This window comes from Carcharhinus amblyrhynchos, chromosome 13, assembly GCF_965287045.1.
Source record: "Carcharhinus amblyrhynchos chromosome 13, sCarAmb.v2.hapA, whole genome shotgun sequence".
In the NCBI taxonomy this organism is placed as follows: Eukaryota; Metazoa; Chordata; class Chondrichthyes; order Carcharhiniformes; family Carcharhinidae; genus Carcharhinus; species Carcharhinus amblyrhynchos.
This window is the reverse complement of record NC_137336.1, coordinates 26,932,791-26,954,974: the sequence shown is the minus strand read 5'-3', so window position 1 is coordinate 26,954,974 and position 22,184 is coordinate 26,932,791. Positions and strand designations below refer to the sequence as shown.

The 22,184-nt window shown below is 43.8% G+C and overlaps 1 protein-coding gene across 3 annotated transcripts in view; it reads left to right on the top strand.

Moving 5' to 3' along the window:
- LOC145351477 (follistatin-related protein 5-like) overlaps nt 1–22,184 on the top strand; it is a 490,544-nt gene that overhangs the window by 286,292 nt on the left and 182,068 nt on the right. For all 3 annotated transcript variants that reach the window (XM_080201073.1, XM_080201071.1, XM_080201072.1), the window contains exons 5-6: nt 12,856–13,046; nt 18,517–18,637. In XM_080201073.1, coding sequence (XP_080057199.1) covers nt 12,856–13,046; nt 18,517–18,637 — 312 coding nt within the window. The remainder of the gene's footprint in view (nt 1–12,855; nt 13,047–18,516; nt 18,638–22,184) is intronic.

Below are 22,184 nucleotides of genomic sequence, written 5' to 3'. Positions count from 1 at the left end.
TCCTTTCACCTTTCCCCCCACCTTTCCCAGTCAGTGTCCCACACTCTGTGTCCACATGGTTGAGGTGGAGGAGGAGCAATCTCTTGCAGGATGCTCAAAAACTCTAACATCCAGAGATCTCAGCAGTGAGTATAGACCTGAACAGTCTGCCTCTAACCACATTGAAGTCACAGGGCTTACCATGCATAAGTACTAGGAAGGGGAAGAGTCCCGATATGTAGTCAGTGTTAGATTAATGTTTCCATTTTACTTTTGAGCCATATAAATAATATTTCTCTCCAGTACTTTTTCAGGTCGTGCATTTTTGGTTGCTGCCTCTTATAGTAAGATGAGGCTTGATGATGGGTAATGTGGTTATTTGTAGGACTGCTTCTGTTCATGTCTTTGGCAAATTTGTGCTTGCATGTTCTTGCTCTAAAAGGCAGAAGCTGAGTAAAATGCTAATGAGGCAATCAGACAACTGCAAATGCCAGTACATTAGTGGCATTCCTGTCTTTCTCCTCCTTATCCTTCTTGAAATCTTCTGAAAGGGCTCTGTGCCTTGTTCCTCCTGCAGGTCCAAGCTTCATGGCTGTTGCAATGGGCAGCACAATATGACAATTCTGGAGACTTTGGTTGGTGTGTGTTGAAGAGGACCTATTCAGGCATCTGAAGTGTGTCTGGCTATCATATGGTTTGCATTGCATTACTCTGGGCTTCATCTGTTTAGTTCCTCATGGGTGTTATTAGTAATATGTAAAGTGGGTGTCCTTTGTCTCCAAGCAACCAGCCAGTAAATCTGCTTTGATGTGTGAAGTGATCAGGGAGGGTGGAGCGCAGCAGGATGAACGCATCATGCCATCTTTCCCAAACTCCTGCCCACATCAAATAAATATTTTATTGTGGTTGCACACAAACTGCACATTGATGGACTAAAAGGATGATCTAGGAGTGATTTAATTGCCATTTATATGTAGTCAATGATGCTCAGCAATCATGGAAAAATCGGCATAAGTTGTAAATCTGAGTGCGCACTCATTGTGACAGGTGTCATTACAACGAAAGTGATCATAATTACCAACCCTGACAAACAAGCCATCAGATGCTTTAATTAGTCATTAGTATTTGGAATTCTCATCCCCTCCTAGAGAGCAGTGGAGGATGGGCTATTGATTCAAGGCAGAGTTAGATAGATTTTTGATCTTAATGGGAATTAAGGGTTATGGGGATGTTGATGGGGGGGGTGCAAAAGAGAAAATGAAGTTGAGACTATAGACAGAGCAGCCATAATCTTATCCAATCATTAAGCAGACTCCAATTATCGAATGGGTTACTCCTGCTCCTAAGTAAAGACTGACTGCATTCTTTCTTTCTTTCTCAACTGGTTATAACGATAACAGAATATAACTATAACAGAATATAAAACAGCTGCAACTTCACCCCTGCCCCTGCAGTTCTGCGGCAGTGGAGGTGACCCACTATTGATCAGCAGTGGGATGCTCCAGTTCCGCTGCTGTCAACGGAATTTCCTGTTGTTTGCATACTCTGCCTCTGGGGAACCCACGACAGGGGGCCACCCTCCCCAAACCGGAAGATCCTACTGGCAGGAACGGCCAGAGAAATTTGGCCAGCAAGCCGACAAAGCTTATTCTCCGTCTCTGGATCCTTTGTGTTGGGTATAACCTCCTGCAGACAGCTTCTGTCTCTCTTGTAGAGCTGGAAACTAGTTGCTATACTACTCCTGCTGCTCCTGTTCACCCTAGTTATCAAGTGCGTCCACAGTGTCATAACCTAATTAGCATGCTTGCAGGTCAGATAGATCAGAGCTGCAAAGTGCAGATCAGATATACATTCCCCAACATGTAGGTGACACTGCAAACTTGTAAAAATGACCTCTCAACACAATTGATTGTGGGAAAAAAAAGCTTTCATAGAAGCCGCTGAGAAAGCATCTGTGAGAGACCAATACTCATCAACATATGTCCCTATTACATCTTCAGGCCCCTCATTGCCATTGTGTTCTTGGTTTGCTTTCACTGACAAATTCTAGGAAGTCCATTGACCCACAGTTAACAAAAGCCACATGAACGTTACTATAATTGAGTAATTTGCATAGTAAAATTGATTATCCATCTCTCATAGAATCATAAAGTGCAGAAGGAGGCCATTTAGTCCATTGAGGCTGCACTGACAATTATCCCACCCAAGCCTTATCCCTATAACCCCATGTATTTACACTGCTGATCCCCTGCCACTAAGCATGGCCAATCAATCTAATTTGGACTGTGGGAGGAAACTGGAGCACCCGGAGGAAACACATGCAGACATTGGGAAAATGCACTAAAATCATTACTTTTATTTACATTGCCATGAATAAATATTACCTCTGCCACCTGACCACATGAGAACTACCCACACTGAGATCCACAAAAAGCAATGAGGAACACCAACCTTCAGCATCCCAAAACAATGCTTCTGCTGGTTGGACCGCTTGAGAGATTTGGGGGGGGGGGCAGTGGGGGTTGATGATGATGATGGGAGTGGGGGGAGAGATGAGGTGGAGGCGGTGGTGGGAAGGGGGGAGAGGTGAGGTGGAGGGGGTGCAGGGGGTGGGGGGGGGGGGGAAGGCATTCGTCCAGATTTGTAGTTTTTTTTTGCATCCTCTGCAACCTTGCTATTAATTGGACACAGCCCCTGTCAGAATGCATTCAGAGGCCACTTCGGGAGAAGGAATAGGACACAGGAAAGAAGTGTCTCCATTTGGCTAACTGAATAAATCCTCAGACTCCTATTCTCTTGAGGTGTCATCCTAACATCACAAATTGCTCCAAAATGTGCCACCTTTCAATCCATCTGCTGTGTCCTCCCATGATGTGGAGATGCCAGTGTTGGTCTGGGGTAAACACCTGTTGGACTTTAACCTGGTGTTGCGAGATTTCTTACTGTGTATTATCACAGCAGCCTCTTCACAAAACTCCTGAAATAAAAGCCACCAATAAAACATAACAACTTTATCGAAGGGCACTTTCAACAAAATATACAAAACAGAAGTATTCTCCTGTGTGAATTTCCTTAGTGGCTGTTATATCAGTGACTTTTCCTGGCATAATGCTCCTAATTAGTTTTACCACAGGGCTACAACATGCTGGTGGCAGATTGCTGACTTTCAGTGGTAGAAAAGGCAAGTGTGCTGGCAGGATGGCCCCAAGCAGCTCTAGACCTGTGGGCCAGGCTACACTTCTGTTTGCAACAGTCCCAGCCAATTGCCTGAAAGGCAGTGGGCACAAGATATGATGGGCATGAGATATCAGTTGAAGATACATTTTTGCAACTTGAATGCAATGCCATTGAACATTGACCAGCATTGCTGCTGGGCCCTCGAGGACAGACTTCAGGAATTGACCTCCTTTGCCACCTTGCTACCATTCCCTTTGCAGGGTTTGCTTTGAAAGCCTGCTGGTCTCCAGTGGAGACTTGGCATCAGTCCTCCTTTCTATGTCCCAGTCTGAAAAAAATTGCAGAAAAATTCATCATACTGTACACGGCTGAACCATCAAGGGAGCTTTGTTCTAAAAGAAGTTTAAACCTCATACTGTTTAAAAACATTGATATGAACACAAGAACTGAACAAGATGTAATTTTAATTGTAAGTAGGCGCCAAAACCAAATAGGGAACCTGCCTTTGAAAGAAGGGAAAATTGTTCAATATAACTTATTCTTCAGGGATTTAGTCTACTTACGGAAACTGTTTCTGTCCCAGAATGAAAAGATGTAAATTTCGAAGAAAGCCCAGAGAAACAGATTGATATGGCCCATTTTAAAAAAAAAACCTGTTTCAATAGTGTGCATTGGTCTGTGCAATAAATGATTTTTTTTTTGTGTGTTTGACACCGAGACAAGTTACAAATGACCTGGGACCACTCCAGAGTATTCCAGTGCAAGCATTAATAACTCACTTTGGTGAACAAAATAAATCGCACCTCCTGCCAAAAAAAACAAAAGAGAAGTTAGGAGAGTAAACATGACCAAAAATGTAAGCCACGTGGTACATGACCACTGAATGTCACTAGGACCTTCGCCGTTGGTGAGTTATGTATGCCTTTGACATCTCCAATCACATTATACCTTATATTTAGCAGTTTTCATTTGATCAGCTATCATCCTAATGGTAATGGAAATTCTCAGTCACTGCCACATACAAATCCTCATATTCCTGTTTCCCAAGGTGTTGCCACCTGATTAGAATAAACTCCTTTGAGTTATCAACCCCATTTAAACAACATCTGTTGTTATTCTTCCTCAGTATATCCCTGGCTGTCCAACAACACAGTTTGTTCTTATAGTGTTCCTTCTGTCTGTACCTGCACATTCTACTCAAACTGCTGAAGTTTAATGTCTTAAAATTTATTTACTAGTGTAACAAATAGGCTTACATTAACACTGCAATGAAGTTATTGTGAAAATGCACCCCCCCCCCCACCCCCAGTCACTACACCTCGGTACCTGTTCGGTTACATGGAGTATTTTAGCATGGCCAATGCACCTAACCAGCAGATCTTTCAGATTGTGGGAGGAAACCGCAGCACCCGGAGGAAACCCACGGAGACGGGGAGAATGTGCAGACTCTGCACAGATGGTGACCCAAGCCAGGAATCGGGTCCCTGGCGCTGTGAGGCAGTAGTGCTAATCACTGTGCTGTCCATAAACATGGGAGACACTGAAAATATTGTGGAGTTGATTTTGTCAGCAGTAAGGCAATATTGTGTTTGGGTCTATGCTGGATTTGAGGGGAGAGAACCATGCATCACTATTCTGTTCATATACCATACGATGAACTCTTGCATTCTTGATTCAACAATCTAACTTAGATTAGTTTATTAAAGTCATCAACACTGGGAGTTGAATACTTACCAATTTAAAATGCCCAGTGTCAGCATAATACACTGCAAAAGAAAACTTCTGTACTCCATTATAACTTGAGAAACATTATTTGTGAGTCACAGTTCAATATAGTTTAGATAAAAATCTTGCTCGATCCATATGAGATGCTTACAGCCAAATGAGATTTTAATTGCAACAGCCTAAACTGCATCTGAGTTGATTAATGTCTAACCCATTATAATAGAAGCCTATAATGCAGAAGGAGGCCATTCAGCCCATCGAACCTACGCCAACAACAATCCCACTTAGACCATATTCCCATGACTCCACGGGCAGAATTTTCCCATCCCGCCATTGACCTCAGGCAGGGCATTCCAGTCCTGAGCAAGCAAGGCCAGAAAACCCCACCCCACTTATTTACCCTGCTAATCCCCCTGACATTAAGAAGCAATTTTACTATGTCCAATCAACCTAACCCACGTAGCTTTGGAGTGTGAGGGGAAACCCATACAGTATGTCACCCAGTGAAACAAGCTTTCATGTCATACAACATTTCATTTTTGCCTGTCTCCCAGACGTGCAACATTAGGGTAGGAGGTTTAGGAGGAATTTGAAGAAAAACCTTTTCACCCAGAGAGCGGTGACAGTCTGGAATGCACTGACTGGGAGGGTGGTGGAGACAGGATGCCTCACATCCTTTAAAAAGTACCTGGATGAGTACTTGGCATGCCATAACTTCAAAGGCTATGGGCCAAGTGCTGACAAGTGGGATTAGGTGGGTGGGTGGGTCAGGACCTTTCATGCATCGGTGCAGACTCGATGGGCCAAAGGGCCTCTTCTGCACCGAAGTATTCTGTGATATAGTAACGAACAAAAAAAGAAGTCATTATTAAGATTGCAACGACATTCAAATTTAATTTTTATTTTATTTCTCCACCGAGCATTAGAGTGACTTTTCAGATAGAATCCCATTTCTTTCACCGGCACCACTCACCACTGGCAAAGGTCACTGCTTGCACTCGCTGCATGAATAGTTATAAAGGAAAGACCTTGCGGTAATTGTCAGCTACAATTTATAGAAGAAACTGGATTTCTCCACTTGAGCTCAAGACCTCTCAGCGAAGAAGATAATTGAAGAGTTCAGATTAATGATCTGTCATAACAACTTAGTTTAAATCATTACTGACCTTTATGGTAGTGTGCCGGTTTGATAGATGTAGTTCATTACTGAGTTTTGACTTGAAAGTAAGGGAGTCTTGCATATTATGTCAAAAAGAAAACTATCACCCTCATGGTCCTTTAAAATTATCAATAAATTATCTGCCTAAGGATGCAGAAATACTAAGTAGAATGTATTGTGATGTTTTGCTGACTGAAATAGCCATCTACAATAACCCTCGGCATGACTGAAATCTTTTCAAACGCAATTATATATTGTCAATTACAAGGCCATTTTCAACCTGATCCATTTAACTGTAATGTTTGTGCCAATATACATTATTGCACAGTATGGCACATAGGAGGGGGAAATGCACAATGCCAAATATGGCAGCGATGCATTTGATGTGAAATCAGTGGAAAATGATGAAACAGGACTGGTGCCCTTTCAATTTATTTTTATACGAACTCCCCCGGAATAACAATGCAGCATGCTTTTTCTTTGAAAAATTATGGAATTAAATCAAACTACAAGAGCCACGATCTGGTGTCACTGCTAAATTGCAGACCAAATATATCGCTATTTTCTTTTTGTCCTTTGGACTTAGAAAGGTGACTTAAATTTTCAAGGTTCATAACTTGCTTGCAAAATTGCAGTGAGGATTGACCCAAAAAAATGATGACATATTTCGTGGTCCCCGCAAAAATAAATCACATCTTCTTTCTAAGTATTGTCTTAAAAAGCTTTTAAAAAAAACTATTGAGAAATGGTTTTAGTTTTTTTTTATCATAATTCTGGAAAAACATGCTCCATATACCATCACAGTGATCCTGGAACATATATACAATTATTGTAAATATGTTTCTCAAAGATCAAAGTTCTTCCGTGCTCTTGATCAATCGCAACAAAGAAAAGCCTGAGGAATCTGGGTTTTAATCTCAGATGAGTTTAATATATCGGAGTTGGAGAGCTTATTGCTCTTCCATAACCGGGTATCTGCTGACACTACTCTGCAACTGCAATTCTGTCCACTAGGACGACCCAGCCCTTTGCCCTACCTGAATTTCTTCATATCCATCATTAAATATTCAGGCTGGGCCCGCAGTACTCTCTGAGCTTGCCAGCATCATGGATGCTCCATCCGCAGCTCCAGAACTGTCAAGCAGTCTAACAGAAGCTGCAGTTGGAAACATTTCTTGCACGCGGAGGAGGCAGGGACACTGGAAGGCTCCCTGGATTCCCATATCTCACAAGAGGAGCATGATATGGGTCTGGGACATCCTGCCATCACTTAACGTTCAAGTTAACTTACAGCAATAGTTACAACACCAAGAGAACAAAGAAAAGAAAAACTACTTACCAGTCACCAGCCAATCACTTACCTGTTGGCTGTGAGTTCATGGTTTTAATTTCTTTCTACTTCTCACTCGCCCTTGAGTCTCCTTTGCACTTCTCCTGAAGGTGAGCACCTCTTTCCCCTCTGCTCCGAATTTCCGATACCCTCACTCCAGCTGCAGTCACTCACCCACTGGCATGCGCTAGCTCACTGGTTATGCACTCGCTAAAATCATTGCCTTGCATACAGCTGAGGTGAGCTGAGATGACTCACTCCAGTTTAAAATTCCTAAGTGCTCACATCTATTGAGGCCCTAAATAGGTTTCAGTAGATTGACAGATAGCTGCCACTTAGCTGACTAGGTCAGTTGCTTATTTAGCTTTAAACTAAATTACTGAATTTTAAGAGCAAAAAAGAGAAACACCAACACTTATCCATTCAGCTCCAAACTTCCGATACCCTCTCTCTGGCTGAATTTCACTCTGGCTGCAGTCTCTCTCCCACTGAGGTGTGCAAGCTCACTGGCCATATGTAGCCAGATATAGAATCCTCATTCTTAGTGTTGAGAAATGATATTATGAAAGCAAACTGGACTCACGGGCTATGGCTGGGGTATTTCGATGCTGAATGGCCATTCGGCCTCCTCTCACCAGTAAGCAGTGAGTCGTATGTGAAGCAGGGAGTCATAGAATGGTTATAGCACAGAATGAGCCATTTGGCCTCCTGTGTCTTTGCCAATCTCTCTGAAGGGGCAGTTCATCTCATGCCACCCTCCTGTCTTTTCCCTGTGGCCCTCCAACTGTTTCATTTTGAGATGATGATCTAATTCCCTTTTGAAAGCCTCAGTTGACCCTTACCATGCCACACTGTCAGGCAATGCATTGCAGATCCTAAACACACTGTATGAATAGAATCTTCCTCATGTCATCACTGCTTCTGTGATAATCCTCAGGACTTACTTGGGGAATCCCTAATTGACCTCCCTGTGGAACGTGGGTTCTCATGGATATCGGCGATTCCTTAACCAGGCACTTGTATCCCAAGCCCTTGATAAGGCAGACCCCTGACCAGGTCCAGTGTTCTATCATCCTGAATGGACCGTTTTTTTAACTTCGTTTTTACTCATTCGTGGAACATGGGCATTGCTGGCTGGCCAGCAACCTTTGCCCATCCCTAGTTGCCCGAGGGCAACTGAGAGTCAACACATTGCTATAGCTTTGGAGTCAGATGTAGACCAGACCACGTAAGGGTGGCAGAATTGCTTTTCCAAAGGACATTAGTGAACCAGATGGGTTTTTCTCACAATCGACAATGGTTTTATAGTCATCAGTAGATTCTTAATTCCAGTTGTCTTTTATTGAATTCAAATTCCATCATCTGCCATGGTGGGATTCGAACCCGGGTCCCGAGAACATTAATAGTCTACCGATAATACCATTAGGCCATCGCCTCCCCCCACTTGGCAGCAATGTATGCACCGGAAACAACAAGGGTAAACTAAGCCCTATCAAATGACCAAGTTCAGTTAAACCCTTGTGTGTTGATAGATATATTTTCTGATGATTGTTAACATTACACACACACACACACACTCACAAACACACGCACATACGCATACACACAATGTGGGTTGCAGAAAGCTGCAGTCAAAAAGAGGACTTCACCCTCTGTGGTGATTACCCACTCTGGGTTCCAATTGGATCCTCAAACCAGGTGACCCTCTTCTGCTGTGTTGCCCTTAAAGGGACAGGCACCACAGTCTGTGACTGAGTGGAAGGCAGGAGAACTGCTGGTCATCTGAGTGACCAACAGCCCTCGGACAGGCGATGGGAATGAAAGCCATGAGCTTGGGCTCTTAACAGCCTGACGTTTATGACATACCCAAGCTTCCTGCAAAGTGGCCTCACCCTTAGCTGCCTCTGTAAAAAATTTTCAGAAAAATTATCATTTCAGTTCAATTATTTTCAAAAAGAATTAGAAAACATTGAGATTTTTCAGATTTTACTCAACTCCAGAGGCTTGGAAAAAAGGGAGGAAGGGAGAGAACAAAAAGGAAAATCTGTAGGAGGGTGAAAGGCAGGTAAGATTAAATCTCAAAAAGGCAATTTGCAAAGCAAAGAGATGGTGACAGACAAAGAAACAAAAGATGAGTCTTGAGGAAGTGTATATATGTCAGCAGTACAATCAAATATCAAAACAAAATCATCCCATTTGTTTTATAATCTCTCCTGTCTTCCACGCTGTCACAGACTGTGGTTTTGTCCCTTCAAGGATAACATGGCAGAAGAGGGTCACCTGCCTTGGGGGATCAAATGAGACCGAGAGCGGATAATCAGCCCAGTAGGTGGAGTGCTCTCTTTAGCAGAAGTCAGCAAGAAGACATTTAGAAGGCATGTAGAAAACATGCAAGGACTAGGGGAGCCAGGGGACAGCTGGTTTCTGTACGCATTTTCTTTATTATATACCCTTTGTGTTGATGATGAAGTCTGTCAGTGTGCATCATTGCATTGGTGATAAGGATGGGATGGATTATGATGACACTACCTCTAGCCTGACATCTATGAGTATCCTGTTTTAGCTGAAGTCTGAAGACAAGATAGTCATTCAAATGCCTATCTTTAGACAATTGGAACCTCTCGTTCAGAGGTTGCCAGACTCTGAGAAATGAGTCTGGATTGGCCAGTACAGTCAGAGGTTTAGAAATATATGCACAACAAAAAAGAGAAGATAACCTTCAGAAACAAAAGCTGTGATTTTCAGTTTGGAAAAGAAAATGGAACTTAATGAAAAATACCAGTCGAGCAAAGTTTTCTTTCCTAAAAAGAAAAGAGAACAGAGTTCAGTGTTTTGGGTGATAAGTCTGTGTGCTATCAACCAATGTAAAAAGCTTTTCCTTGTCTACTTTATCCAAGCCTGTCATATTCTTGCCCACCTCAATAAATTCCCCCTTCAATCTCCTTTACTTCATTGAGAACAACACCAGACCTTCCAGCCTAATATTGTGACTAAACACCCCTATCCCTGAAATCATTCTGGTGAATCTCTTCTGCACCCTGCTAAAGACCTTCACATCCTTAAGTGTGGTGACTAGGACACAATACCCTCATTGAAACCTAACCAGAGCTTTACCAAAAGTTTATCGTACTTGTGGCCCATTTTGTGATGGCAAAGATTTTTTATTGAAATCAGAGTCCCCTCCTCCCCCTCTACTTCATCAATCAAAGACAGTCAGTGCTTCGTCGAGGGAGTGGGTGTGAGGCCCATTGCGCTGCTTTTCTAGCTGGGAGACTCGAGCAGAGACGTTTTGCAGCCTTCCCGCTGGGTGCCATGGTCTCCACGAGTCACCGAGCACCAGATTTCTAGCACCAGAAATCAACTCAGAGCTGTATAATTCATGGTAATGCTAACTTGAATACAAATTAAATCCCATTAACGGGCCCAGGACAGAAAGCTCTGGGCCCACTACTCCCACCTTCCCCTATCACCCCCGCCAGGAGTGGTTCACACCAAAGAGTGATAGCTCCCCACTTGCGGGAGGCTGGCAGCCCAAAAGGGGAGTCAAGGGAAGGCCATTGATGCTCCCCAGATGGTCGGGGTGGAGGGAGGTTCCCCATGGCAATGCCCAGGGTGAACCTCCACTGCTGACAGACACCACTGCAGAGTTTTCCCTGCAGACTTCTAATTTCTCCGGTTTCCTCCCACAGCCCAAAAGCCTTGCTGTTAGGTGCTTTGGCTGTGCTAAATTCTCTGTGTACCCGAACAGATGCCAGAGTGTGGCAACTAGAGGATTTTCACAGTAATGTCATTGCAATGCCTACTTGTGACACTGATAAATAAATCTAAACTGAACATTGACCTTTCACCTGTTTGTAAAGGGCATGAAGGGGTATGGAATAAAAGCACATGCAATTAAAATTCAGATGAACAATGGTCTTACTGAATGGCAAAAAGGCTCAAGAGCAGAATGGTCTACTTCTATTCCCATATTCTGACGGTAAAGCTTGTTTCCATATTCCTAAAGCCAGAGTATTCCAACAAAGTCTTTCACAAGCCTTTTGGAGAAAGTGGAACGAAGGACAAATTGTTTTCATCTGTGTAAGCAGGAAAAGTTATGTCATTGTGATATATACCACCTTCTCACAAAAAAAACCCTTAAAGAAATCACGCTGATTGGTTCCCTACAGCAACAGTGCATTCACCGTGCCTCTGGTGCCAACAATTACGGTTGAAAAATTTTTTCTAAAGGTACTCAATAGAACAGCAACACGTGATAACAAAGCAACCATAAATCATTTTAGGGACCCTGTGATTTGCAAAGTAAATAATACAACATTCTCCATTAACTGGAAGATGAAGCAAATAAATTGAAAATTCCTTTCTATAGCACCTATTAACCATCAATATAATTTTGTAACCAATGAATGATCGTTATTATGTTAATTTATGTAGATTAATGCTTCGCATTGGTCTTCAGATTGTGTTTTTTTTTCAACTTCACTATTTTCAAACCTAAACCGCTTGGGTTTGACTTTCTCATATGACTTTCCAAGAGATTTCCTCGGTTTCTTACTTCTAGATGGGATTAAAAATGAAAGAGGAATACTTGTTATTTAAATTGAAAGGTTGTCTCTGTGATTTTAATATGCTAAGAATTGTTTGCACATGTAAGTTCTAATTGCCATTTTAAGTGAATGTTTAACTTTGAAGAGTTCATTTACAAATAATAGAGAAAAGATTAATCCACTTGTTTATTTTTAATTGAACTGTTTACATTGTATGGTTTGTACTTTCAGGGATTGTTTAGCATTCTGGTGCTAATGCTTAAACCTTAATGTTAAATGCATTGCTAGCCTTCCTTTCCCAGGTTATCCAGTACTAAAACTAATGCACTACCAGCAGGAGTGACCTTATACACTTTTTTTTTTCCTTTGGTCTTTGCCATCATGCTGCCCTAATAGCACAGTGGTGAGCACTGCTGCCTCACAGCACCAGGGTTCTGGGTTCAACTCCCAACCTTAGGTGACTAACTGTGTGGAGTTTGTACATTCTCCCCATGTCTGCGTGAATTTCCACTGGGTGTTCTAGTTTCCTCCCACATTCCAAAGGTGTATGGGTTGGGTGGATTGGCCATGCTAAAGTGTTCTTTAGTGCCAGGGGGACTAGCAGGGTAAATATATCTGAGTTATGGGGATAGGACCTGAGTGAGATTGTTGTCGATGCAGGTTCGATGGGCCAAATGGCCTCCTTCTGCACTGTAGGGATTCTGTGATTCTATTATTGGTTTGTTTGGCAATGCAACAAGGTGGCAATTATGTGCATAGACTTGCAATCAGCTATCACTAACCCAAACACAGATAATTTTCCCCAATGATAAAAAACTGTAAAGGGAAGATTTTGTTTTCCATCTGTCCCAGATTCAAAAGGGAGCATTCTGAATCTCTCTCATCACTGGATCTCAACAAAATAATCATAAACAATCGAAATTTGTCTTTTTGTCTAGGTGAGCGATGTGAATTGGCAGAGTACAACAGGCTGAAAAACATATTACTGGACCTGCAGAGTCAGAGGTATTTCCAGCAAGAAAATGTTACAATGGACACAATAACACTGAAGAGGATTTTGGTAGAGAACATGTTCAAGTACTTTGACATCAGTGGTGATGGCCTTATAGACAACAGTGAGCTGGCACAGGTGAGTGTCATGGTTTGTGAATGTAAAAGCTTGGTTGCTTAGTTGTTTATTTTACTTTAGTTCCGCACTAGATCCTTTTGGTAGTGTCAGCTCAGCTGGTAGCACTCTCATCCCTGAGTTTTGGGTTTAAGTTCTATTCCTGGCTTGAGGACAAAAGTCAAGAGTGACCTCCAGTGCAGTGCTGAGGTGCTGCACTGTCAGTGTCTTCTTTCAGATGACAACTGGGAACATCATTTATCAACTGAAGACATCATCAATGTCCTGATCAATATTTCTCAATCAACATCACAAGAATTTATCAACATATCAAGGTCATTTCACCTTGTGTTTGGGAGAGTTTGCTGTGTATTGCAATTCCAGTATTACAATAACGATGACACTTCAAAAGTTAGTTCATTGGCAGCAAAGCACTTTGAGAGGTCCAATAGTCACAAAAAGTGCTATGCCTTTCTTTTCTTTTAATAGTGAGTCGGAAGATTGCAATTTGGCAGTGCATCATTGCCAACTTATTAAGAGTTTGAGAAAAAGCAGAAATTCTGGTAATGACTATTTATATTAGTTAGCCTTGGGATAATGCCATCTCTGGTTATGCACAGGGCATTAAAAATCAACCATATATAGTGTTGAATTGGAATTGTACCCATCAATTCAACATTTAGGACTATCAGATTCCCTGAAAGACATTACTGACCCATCTGAGCAATTATACCAAACCCGATAATGCATAAATTACCACATTTATTGGTCTGTTTCACAGCATGCCATGGTAGGAAATTGAAGGCTAAATCTGAGGGTTGCCACTCCACTAATACAAGCACTAGACTGTTAGTGCCATCCTAGGAATGGCATTTTCAGAAAAAACTCTTCATTAATAGTAACAAAACAATAAAGGCGAGTACAGAGTGGACAACTGCCCAGCCCCTGGAGGTGGTAGGGTAAACGGGAAATGGGACAATAAGGGGGTGATGCCTTGGCATTGCAAGCCATGGAAGACAATTCCGTGTTCAGACACCTTCATAGATATCACCTCCCTCAGCAGTACCCATCTTTGTGCTGAGGTTGTCAAAGCTCCAGAGTTGCCAATCCTGTGACTGGGCCTGCAGCATCAAAATCATTAGAATCATAAGAACCAGGAATAGACAATTCAGCCCCTTGAGCCTGCTCCGCTGTTCAATGCGATCATGGCTGATCTCATCTTGGCCTAAACTCCACTTACCTGTCCATTCACCATAACCATTCAACCCATAACTAAACATCTTTCCCTTAGATTTACTCAAACCCCTGACATCCACAATGCTGTGGGGCAGAGTCCCACAGACTCATGATCCTTTGAGAGAAATAATTTATCCTCATCTCTGTTTTAAGTCTGCCACCCATTATCCTAAAACTATGGCATCTTGTTCTAGATTATTGTGCAAGAGGAAACATCCTCTCCATGTCGAATTTGTCAATAAGAAACATAAGAAATAAGGACATAAGAAATAGGAGCAGGGGTAGGCCAACTAGCCCTTCGAGCCTGCCCCGCCATTCAATAAGATCATGGCTGATCTGTCGTGGCTCAGTTCCACATTCCCGCCCTCTCCCCATAACCCTTAATCCCCTCTCTCATCAAAAACCCATCAACCCGCGTCTTAAAAATATTTAGCGAGGCAGCCTCCACCACCTCAAATCTCCCCTATCATCTTGTACACCCCATTTAGATCGCCTCCCATTCTTCCAAACTTCAGGGAGTATAGGCTGAAAATGCTCCGTCCCTCATCTCTGCAATTAATCTAGAGAACCTCCTCTGAACCACCTCCAATGCAACTACATCCCTCCTCAGACAAGGGGACCAAAGCTTTACACAACCTTCTATTCTTCAAACATGAATGGAAAGGCTAACATATAGAAGGCCATCTCCTGAAAGTTAGTGCCACTGCTTTCACTGTCAGCAAGGGTAGGCTTGGGACCCACATTTAGACTTGACATTGGGGTTCCTAATCTTGTGGGTAAATCCAACCCATTACTTTACAGTCACATCGATTTTTTTCTCTAAAGTTAGCAGAGGAAAATATATCTTTAAGTTTTTAATTGTATTATTTCTGAACCATTCTCACCGTCCTCTTTGATGGTCATCTTAACTGGATCTCCAAACTCACTCTACAGCTCCTGTTAGATATAGCTCTTGGGACAAAGGTGATCAAAGGAAGCTGGAGGAAGGCAGGATCAGGCTATTGAGTTGGATAATTAGCCATGATCGTAATGAATAGTGGAGCAGGCTCGACGGGCTGAACGGCCTACTCCTGTTCCCATTTCTTATGTTGCCATGGATCTGCTTAATCGATAACTGTGGAGTGAAAGCTAAGTCAGTTCAACAATTTGCAAGCAGTACAATTCACTTGATTACCACCTAAACAGTGAAGATGAAAAGTGCACTGTCAGTTTGCTGCATTGTCCATTTTACACATTCATGGTCATATTCACCGCTATGGAATTTGACACCACTGAATTGTTGCAAGTCTGAGAGGTTTGTGGCAGCAATGATGGAATAGAATAGAGTCCACTGAAGAGAGGATGGTGAGAATGATTGAGAAATATCACAAACACTTAAAGATATATTTTCCTTTGCTAATTTTAGAGAAAAAAATCAATGTGACTGTAAAGTAATAGATTGGTTTATTCACAGATTAAGAATGGCAATGTCAGATGCAGAAGGGGGCTATTTGGCCCATCAAGCCTACACCGACAACAATCCCAACAGGCCCTATTCCTGTAACCCCTGTTAGTCCCTCTCGCACTAAGGGGCAATCTCCCATGGCTAATCCACCTGACCTACACTGTGGGAAGAAACCAGAGCACTCGGAGGAAATCCATGCAGGCACCCGAAGAATGTGCAAACTCCATACAGACACTGAGCCAAGCTGGGAATTGAGCCAGGATCCCTGGCTCTCTGAGGCAGCAGTGCTAACCACTGTGCCCCCATGCTGCCCTATGTCTGCTAGACATCTGCTGGATTTAGCTTTCTAGCATCTGTCATTGCTTTAGAGAGATTTCTTGTGTTGACACTTTTGTTTAAGATGAAGCTTTGCTTTTTCAAACTTTTTGGCTTTGCTGACCTGAGTGGTATATCTAATATATATAGTCTGAGTCCTGACCCATGGGAACCCCATTGTTTACACCTTTGTTCAATAAACATCCATAGCCACATTTCTGTTTTCTGTCCTTCGTTAACTTCTTATCCATGCTGTCACATTTTATCAATGAGCATTGTATAGGGTACCTCATCAAATGCCTTTTACAAACCCATGTATACATGGTGTTTACAATATTTAATTTCCTCAAGGAAGTCCATTACATATGTCAAAAGTGACAGCCTTTTCAAAACCCATGCTGGTTGTTCTTAATGAATTCAGTCAATAAGAATCAGGAATACTGCCAATCAGATTGACTTAGCAAAATTACATGGGGCTGAATTTTCCATGCCGGATCTTCTCAGGCAGGTTTTTTATGTCAGGAGTGGACAATCTTGTGAGTGGCTCATTTTACATTGGGAAGAAGTTTCCCTGCGCTTAAGACCACACACCTATCAATGTCATAATGGGAATCCCAACATTCAACATCAGGGACACGATTATAATAAATTTGAATCTCATTATCAGGCCTGATCATCTACCCTGCACCCACTCACCTAGCTGTGAGGGCACCTTAATGTGCATTACAGCTACTTTCCCGCGGCATGCAAATAGCAGATATACCTCTCAGAGGAACTTGGGGGAAATGGTCACACCCGAGCAGTACCCTGGGCACTGCTGCAGTGCATTGGGAGATTGGGGCACCTGCGCAATGGTCCCCCTAGAGCTCAGCAACCGGCTTCCTGGCAAGAATGGGCTCTGCCCCTCCCACTGCTGCAAGAATCACATCTGGGCTCTTTTTTTCAACTAAGTGTGGTACGATTACATCTGGGAGCTCACCCACAAAATGGGCACAATTCTCAACCATTTTCACCTTCGTTTGGCACTTAGAAATTTTTGGTAAGATCGTCCTCTACTGGTAGGCTCAATCAGAGCCCGCCCATCAGTGTGACATCATGAGACCCACCCCGTGAAATTCTTTACACTATAATTTTAACCATATTGTGGAGAACATTGCCGTTGGTGCTGGTATCCTCAGTGTCACTTTTCCCACCCACTGCCACACCCACAGTACAAAACAATGGTAAAATTCTGCTGATAGATTATTTCTGCCTCATATTTACTTCCTACAAGCTGTTATCTTCCCCTCCGTTTTGTCCTTGCTGCAACAAGCCTTCTGTGTGAATTATTCCAGCAAGAATTGTGATGATCTGGAATGCTTTGCTTGAAACGGTGATGGCAGCAGATTCAATAATATCTTACAAAATCAAATAGATACTTTCTTGAAAGAAATTGCAGGCCCTTGGGGAGGCAGCAGGGATTAATTAAGTAGGTCTTTCAAAGTTCCAGCACAGATACATTGAATCAAACAGCCTCCTTCTGGGCTGTACGATCCTGTGAATGTTTTTAACCTCTCTGGATTAGAACTCCTATTCATAGATTGAAAGATGTTGACAAAGGGAAGAATGGAGAGAAATCTCAGTGTGCAAAGAATAAAATTATTTTATACTGCACAGTGCTGGACATCTGTACTGTGTGTGTGTGTGTGTGTGTGTGTGTGTGTGTGTGTGTGTGTCTGTCTGTCTGTCTGTGTGTGAGAATGTGAGAAAGAGGTGTGAAAAACAGACAGAACGTGTATCTGTGAAGGTGAGAATGATAGACTGTGGCAGAGAAAGAGTGATATGGTGGAAGGTACTGCAGTCTGGAACAAATACTGCCAGTTTCTTTTGTAAATGTATCTTGATTGTATCTTAATTATTGCTGTTAAAATAATCACAGTCAGTTGCAGCACAAAGAGAGACCCTTTGGCCCATCCTGTTTGCATTGGCCATCAAGCATATATCTACTTAATCCCATTTCCAAACACTTGGTCCATAACCTTGTAAACTATGGTGATTGATGCTGTGATGATTTAAGATTACAGAAGGTTGTTAAATTACAATGCCTGTACCCACAATCTTTTCATCATGGGTGCTGTTGGAATGTGTCTGAAACAGACGCTGTGAGCAGGGCTATCCTGTGATGCTATGAATATATGAAACTCGACACTATCAATGTAGCAATCTGCTTACACCGTGACTTATTGTAAAATGAATTTCCAATCTGACCCAAGGAAGGAAGCAAAAGCATTCTGCTCAAAACCAGAAAAGATTCACTTTTTAGGGCTATTCTCATACAGTTACATGGAGCAGAGCAAAAGCTTGTGAATGATATACTTGCTGCCTTTCAGGCAGGACAGCTGCATAACATGGTCTAGTGAGAACAGTGTGGGAAATTTAACTCCTCCACTAAATTCTGGTTATAAAAGTGAAACCTTTGCATTTGCTAAAGTTTACTCAAGCCATGTTTCATTTTGCCAGGCAATGACGGAAGATGCCCTTGATAGCGACCCATTTGACTGCAATCTATTTGATCTTCTTCAGTACGATGACTACAATAATGACAGGGTGTTGACACTCGAGGAACTCTACACAGCGTTCCGTAAGTCTTGACTAAGGAGAGTATGTTTGTGGCCTTGTGTAAAAACGCATCTGGTGCAAATGATTTATCTGGCACAGCACAAGCGTAATAATTTTCAATCGCCAACTTATCTGCCCAGCATTCAAATGTCAGTCCATCTTGTTCCATTACTTAGGTATGCTTCAATTCAGGAAATTTAAGTAGAACACTGTCAGAAGTCAGTCCAGGTGCTGTGGTGTGATTTCCATACAGTAGTCTTATCATAGAATCTGATTTCTGTGTGTAAGGCAGTGCGACTGTGTTGGGACATGGAGATTGACCTCCTCCTTCTGTCCTCACACTGTTGAGTCTTATCTTTGATGATTCTGTTAGTGCAGACTGCGAAGGTGGCAGAACAAAGGAAAGATCATTGCTGACATCCTGTTTTGTGTCTCCTGTCAGCCAGTTCCAGAAAGAGGTCACATACTAGATTCTTCGCTGAGGTTGTATACAGCTTTGAATGAAAATAGGGAACATTAAAAGATATTCACATCATTTTAAATGAAAAAAAACTGAAGTCATCAGCTGCAGATTGAAAATTTGATTAATTACCCCATTTAAATGTTGTTCTTCACGTCTTCAAATTTAATATTAATGTTTCCAGTTGCCATCTCAGGCATGCGTGGGTGCACAGTGATTCCATGTATAGCCACATGGTAATGTTCTATGTTGCTGGAGGCAAGACAATATTTCCCTGAGGGAAGGGGAGCATGATAATCCAAGTCTCCTAGGGAAATGCAGTGAGTTGTAAGGCCAGGGGTATTAGTGAGGGGAGGGTGGTTGGTCAGGGGATTGGTTAGGGATTTCACGGTGACAATATCCACACCTTCACATTTGTCTGCTTTAATGCCTCTTAGATGCAGTTTTTATCCGAGAGAGTAGATATAAGCTTTCCTCTTGGGCTTCCAAAATTAGCAGCATTTCACTGTCTTTTGAAGAAACTTATTCTACCCAGTTAATAAATAAGTCATGTCCTCCTAATTCCAAGGGAGTTCAGAAACTATGGGCACGATTTGGTGGGTCTGTTAGCCACGGGCACAAATCCCACAATGGCTGCTAAATCTCGCGAGAGGCCAAGAACGGGATTTGCGCCAGCAAGATTGCTGATTGTGAGGATGGTGCAGTGGCTCCTCACTTTTCTCTCGCAGGCCCACCTTGCTCTCAGTGCAGGCCCCACTCCCGCCCCTCCCCCACGAGCTTCAGGACTCTCCCTTCAAATGGAGTTGGGATCCTCAGCTCGGGCATCCCACCACCCGTCTTCTCTCTCTCCAGTTGTGGCCTATCTTCTTCTGCAGGGTCATAAAAGGGGATAATGTGAGCCGATGCCTGGTGGGTCAGAGAGTGATGACAACTTGCACGGCACCTGAGCAGTAAGGGGTTCTGATGAAGAGTGTTGAGGGATTTGAGGATAATGCTGGGATGTTGGGTGCTGGGAACCTAGGAAGCGGCAGCTTCCAGGGGTCATGGAAGGGTGGACTGTCAAGAGGAGACAGTGAGTACTTACCCTTGCTGATCATTGTAAGTAATTCATCTTTTTTGCGACATTGTACTCCCATTCCACTGGGTCAGGCTGCTAGCCCTGACTAGTGCTGCCACCATCTCCCAGCTGCGATTCATGGCCTTGCTGGAGGGCCTCCTGCCAACTCAAAGGTAAATTGTTCCCCACCTCTCCTCCAGAGAGAGGTAAGGGCCCCCTCTGCAAATTGACAAGCTGGTGTCCTCACTGCCATCCTCTTGGCTCGAATGAGGGCAAGCGCTCTCTCTGGGTTCGATTCCCGGCGCGGGTCACTGTGCCTTTGGAGTCTGCACGCTCTCCCAGCGTCTGCATGGATTTCCTCCAGGTGCTCTGGTTTCCTGCGGGTTAGGTGGATTGGCCATGCTAAATTGCCTCTTAGTGTCAGGGGCAGCCAGTTAGGGTAAATGCATGAGGTTACGGGGATAGGGCCTGCGTGGGATTGTGGCCGGTGCAGACTTGATGGGCCGAATGGCCACCTTCTGCCCTGTAGGATTCTATGAATCTATACTGTGGAGCTGTTTAAATGCAAAATCCCCTTCACTGAAGCGCTCGGATGACGCAGGGGCTGGGTGAATCAGATGCTTTGTGCCTCAGGTGTGACACAACATGAGGAAAATAAAATTTTTCGAAAAATGCAGTCAAGCCACTGGGGTCGATGGAAATCACACCTTTTCTTTGTCAATTTTTGGGGAATTTCTGCCCCCTGGCTGGAATTCTCCAGCCACACCCACCAGGAAGTTTCCCACTGTCCATTGGCCTCAGCAGGGCTGGAAGATCCCACTGGTGGACAGGCATGGAAAATTGCAGCCATAATATATTATTTTCGAGATTCCCTTGTAGTATCTAATTCCCAGCTCTCCAAGGCACAGTGTGCCAATCACCAACTTCCAATCACTGTGGCCGGAATTCTCCCAAAAACATTTGAAGTGTTGAATTTGCAGGAAAACTGGAGTAATTCATGCTGTTTTTTTTGTCAGTGAGTTTTCAGAGAAGAATCTCCCACACTCTGTGCACTGTGGAGGCTCCCAGCATGAATATCATTAAAAACGAATGGGTGGGGCCTATTACCACCCGGGAGATTGAAACCAGTGCCAAACTGTCAGCCTCCCAATTGCTGGCCAGCCTGGAACCTCTGCAGTGCTGCCCCTCCACCATCCCACCGCGCCCGCCCCACCCCCCCCCCCCCCCCACCCAGCCCAGTTGCAGCCACCCCCCCCCCCGACAATTCCTGGGCCAAATCTGACCCCGCCTCCCCCCTCCCCAGAGGCAGACCTCACCCTTTCCCAGTAGACCCCTCCTCCTGGCTGACCCCCATCCCAGCCTGCCACAATTGCTGGCCTCCCTCCTGCCAAGACTGAGGCCAATGGCAGAGTGGCAGCGGGTCCCTTCACCCCCACCGATCACCGTGGGCCCCTCCCCAATCAGGCCCTGCCCCCATGTATTCCACCCTCTTGGCACTACCCAATGCCTGGCAGGCAGTGCCAAGCTGCCGCCTGGGCATTGGCGTTTTTCCCCTTGGTCAGTGCCAGGGGGCAGAGGCCAGCACGAACAGGATGCCTATGCCCAGGGGGAGCCACCTCACCGCCCAGTCCTCTCAGAGGCTCCAATTGCCCCTCCCTGCACTCCAGCGGGGATGGGCCGCGAGTTCCCCGAAAGCAGGGAGCTGGTGTAATGTCCGCTAGCATGAAACATTTAGCAATGGGGGAGAGGCTCGTGGGCCCAGAGACTTAAGTCCTGCTAATTGAATTTAAATTACATTTAAATAACTGAGATGTCTTCCGGCCAGTTTCCAGCGTAGATCTGACGGCAGTGGAGATGCATTCACGGCCCAACCGCAAGGTTCTCCCACCCTCTTGCACTAGAAAATTGACACAGTCGGGTGGGAAAATCTCCCCCTACATCAAGGTATAGGAAAGCAATGACGTTCCTCATGAAGGTTCTTTACATTGGTCTCACTAAAGAGGAACACTCTCACCTTTAGTGCCTTTCTACCCTTGTTCTGCTTGAGAAGCC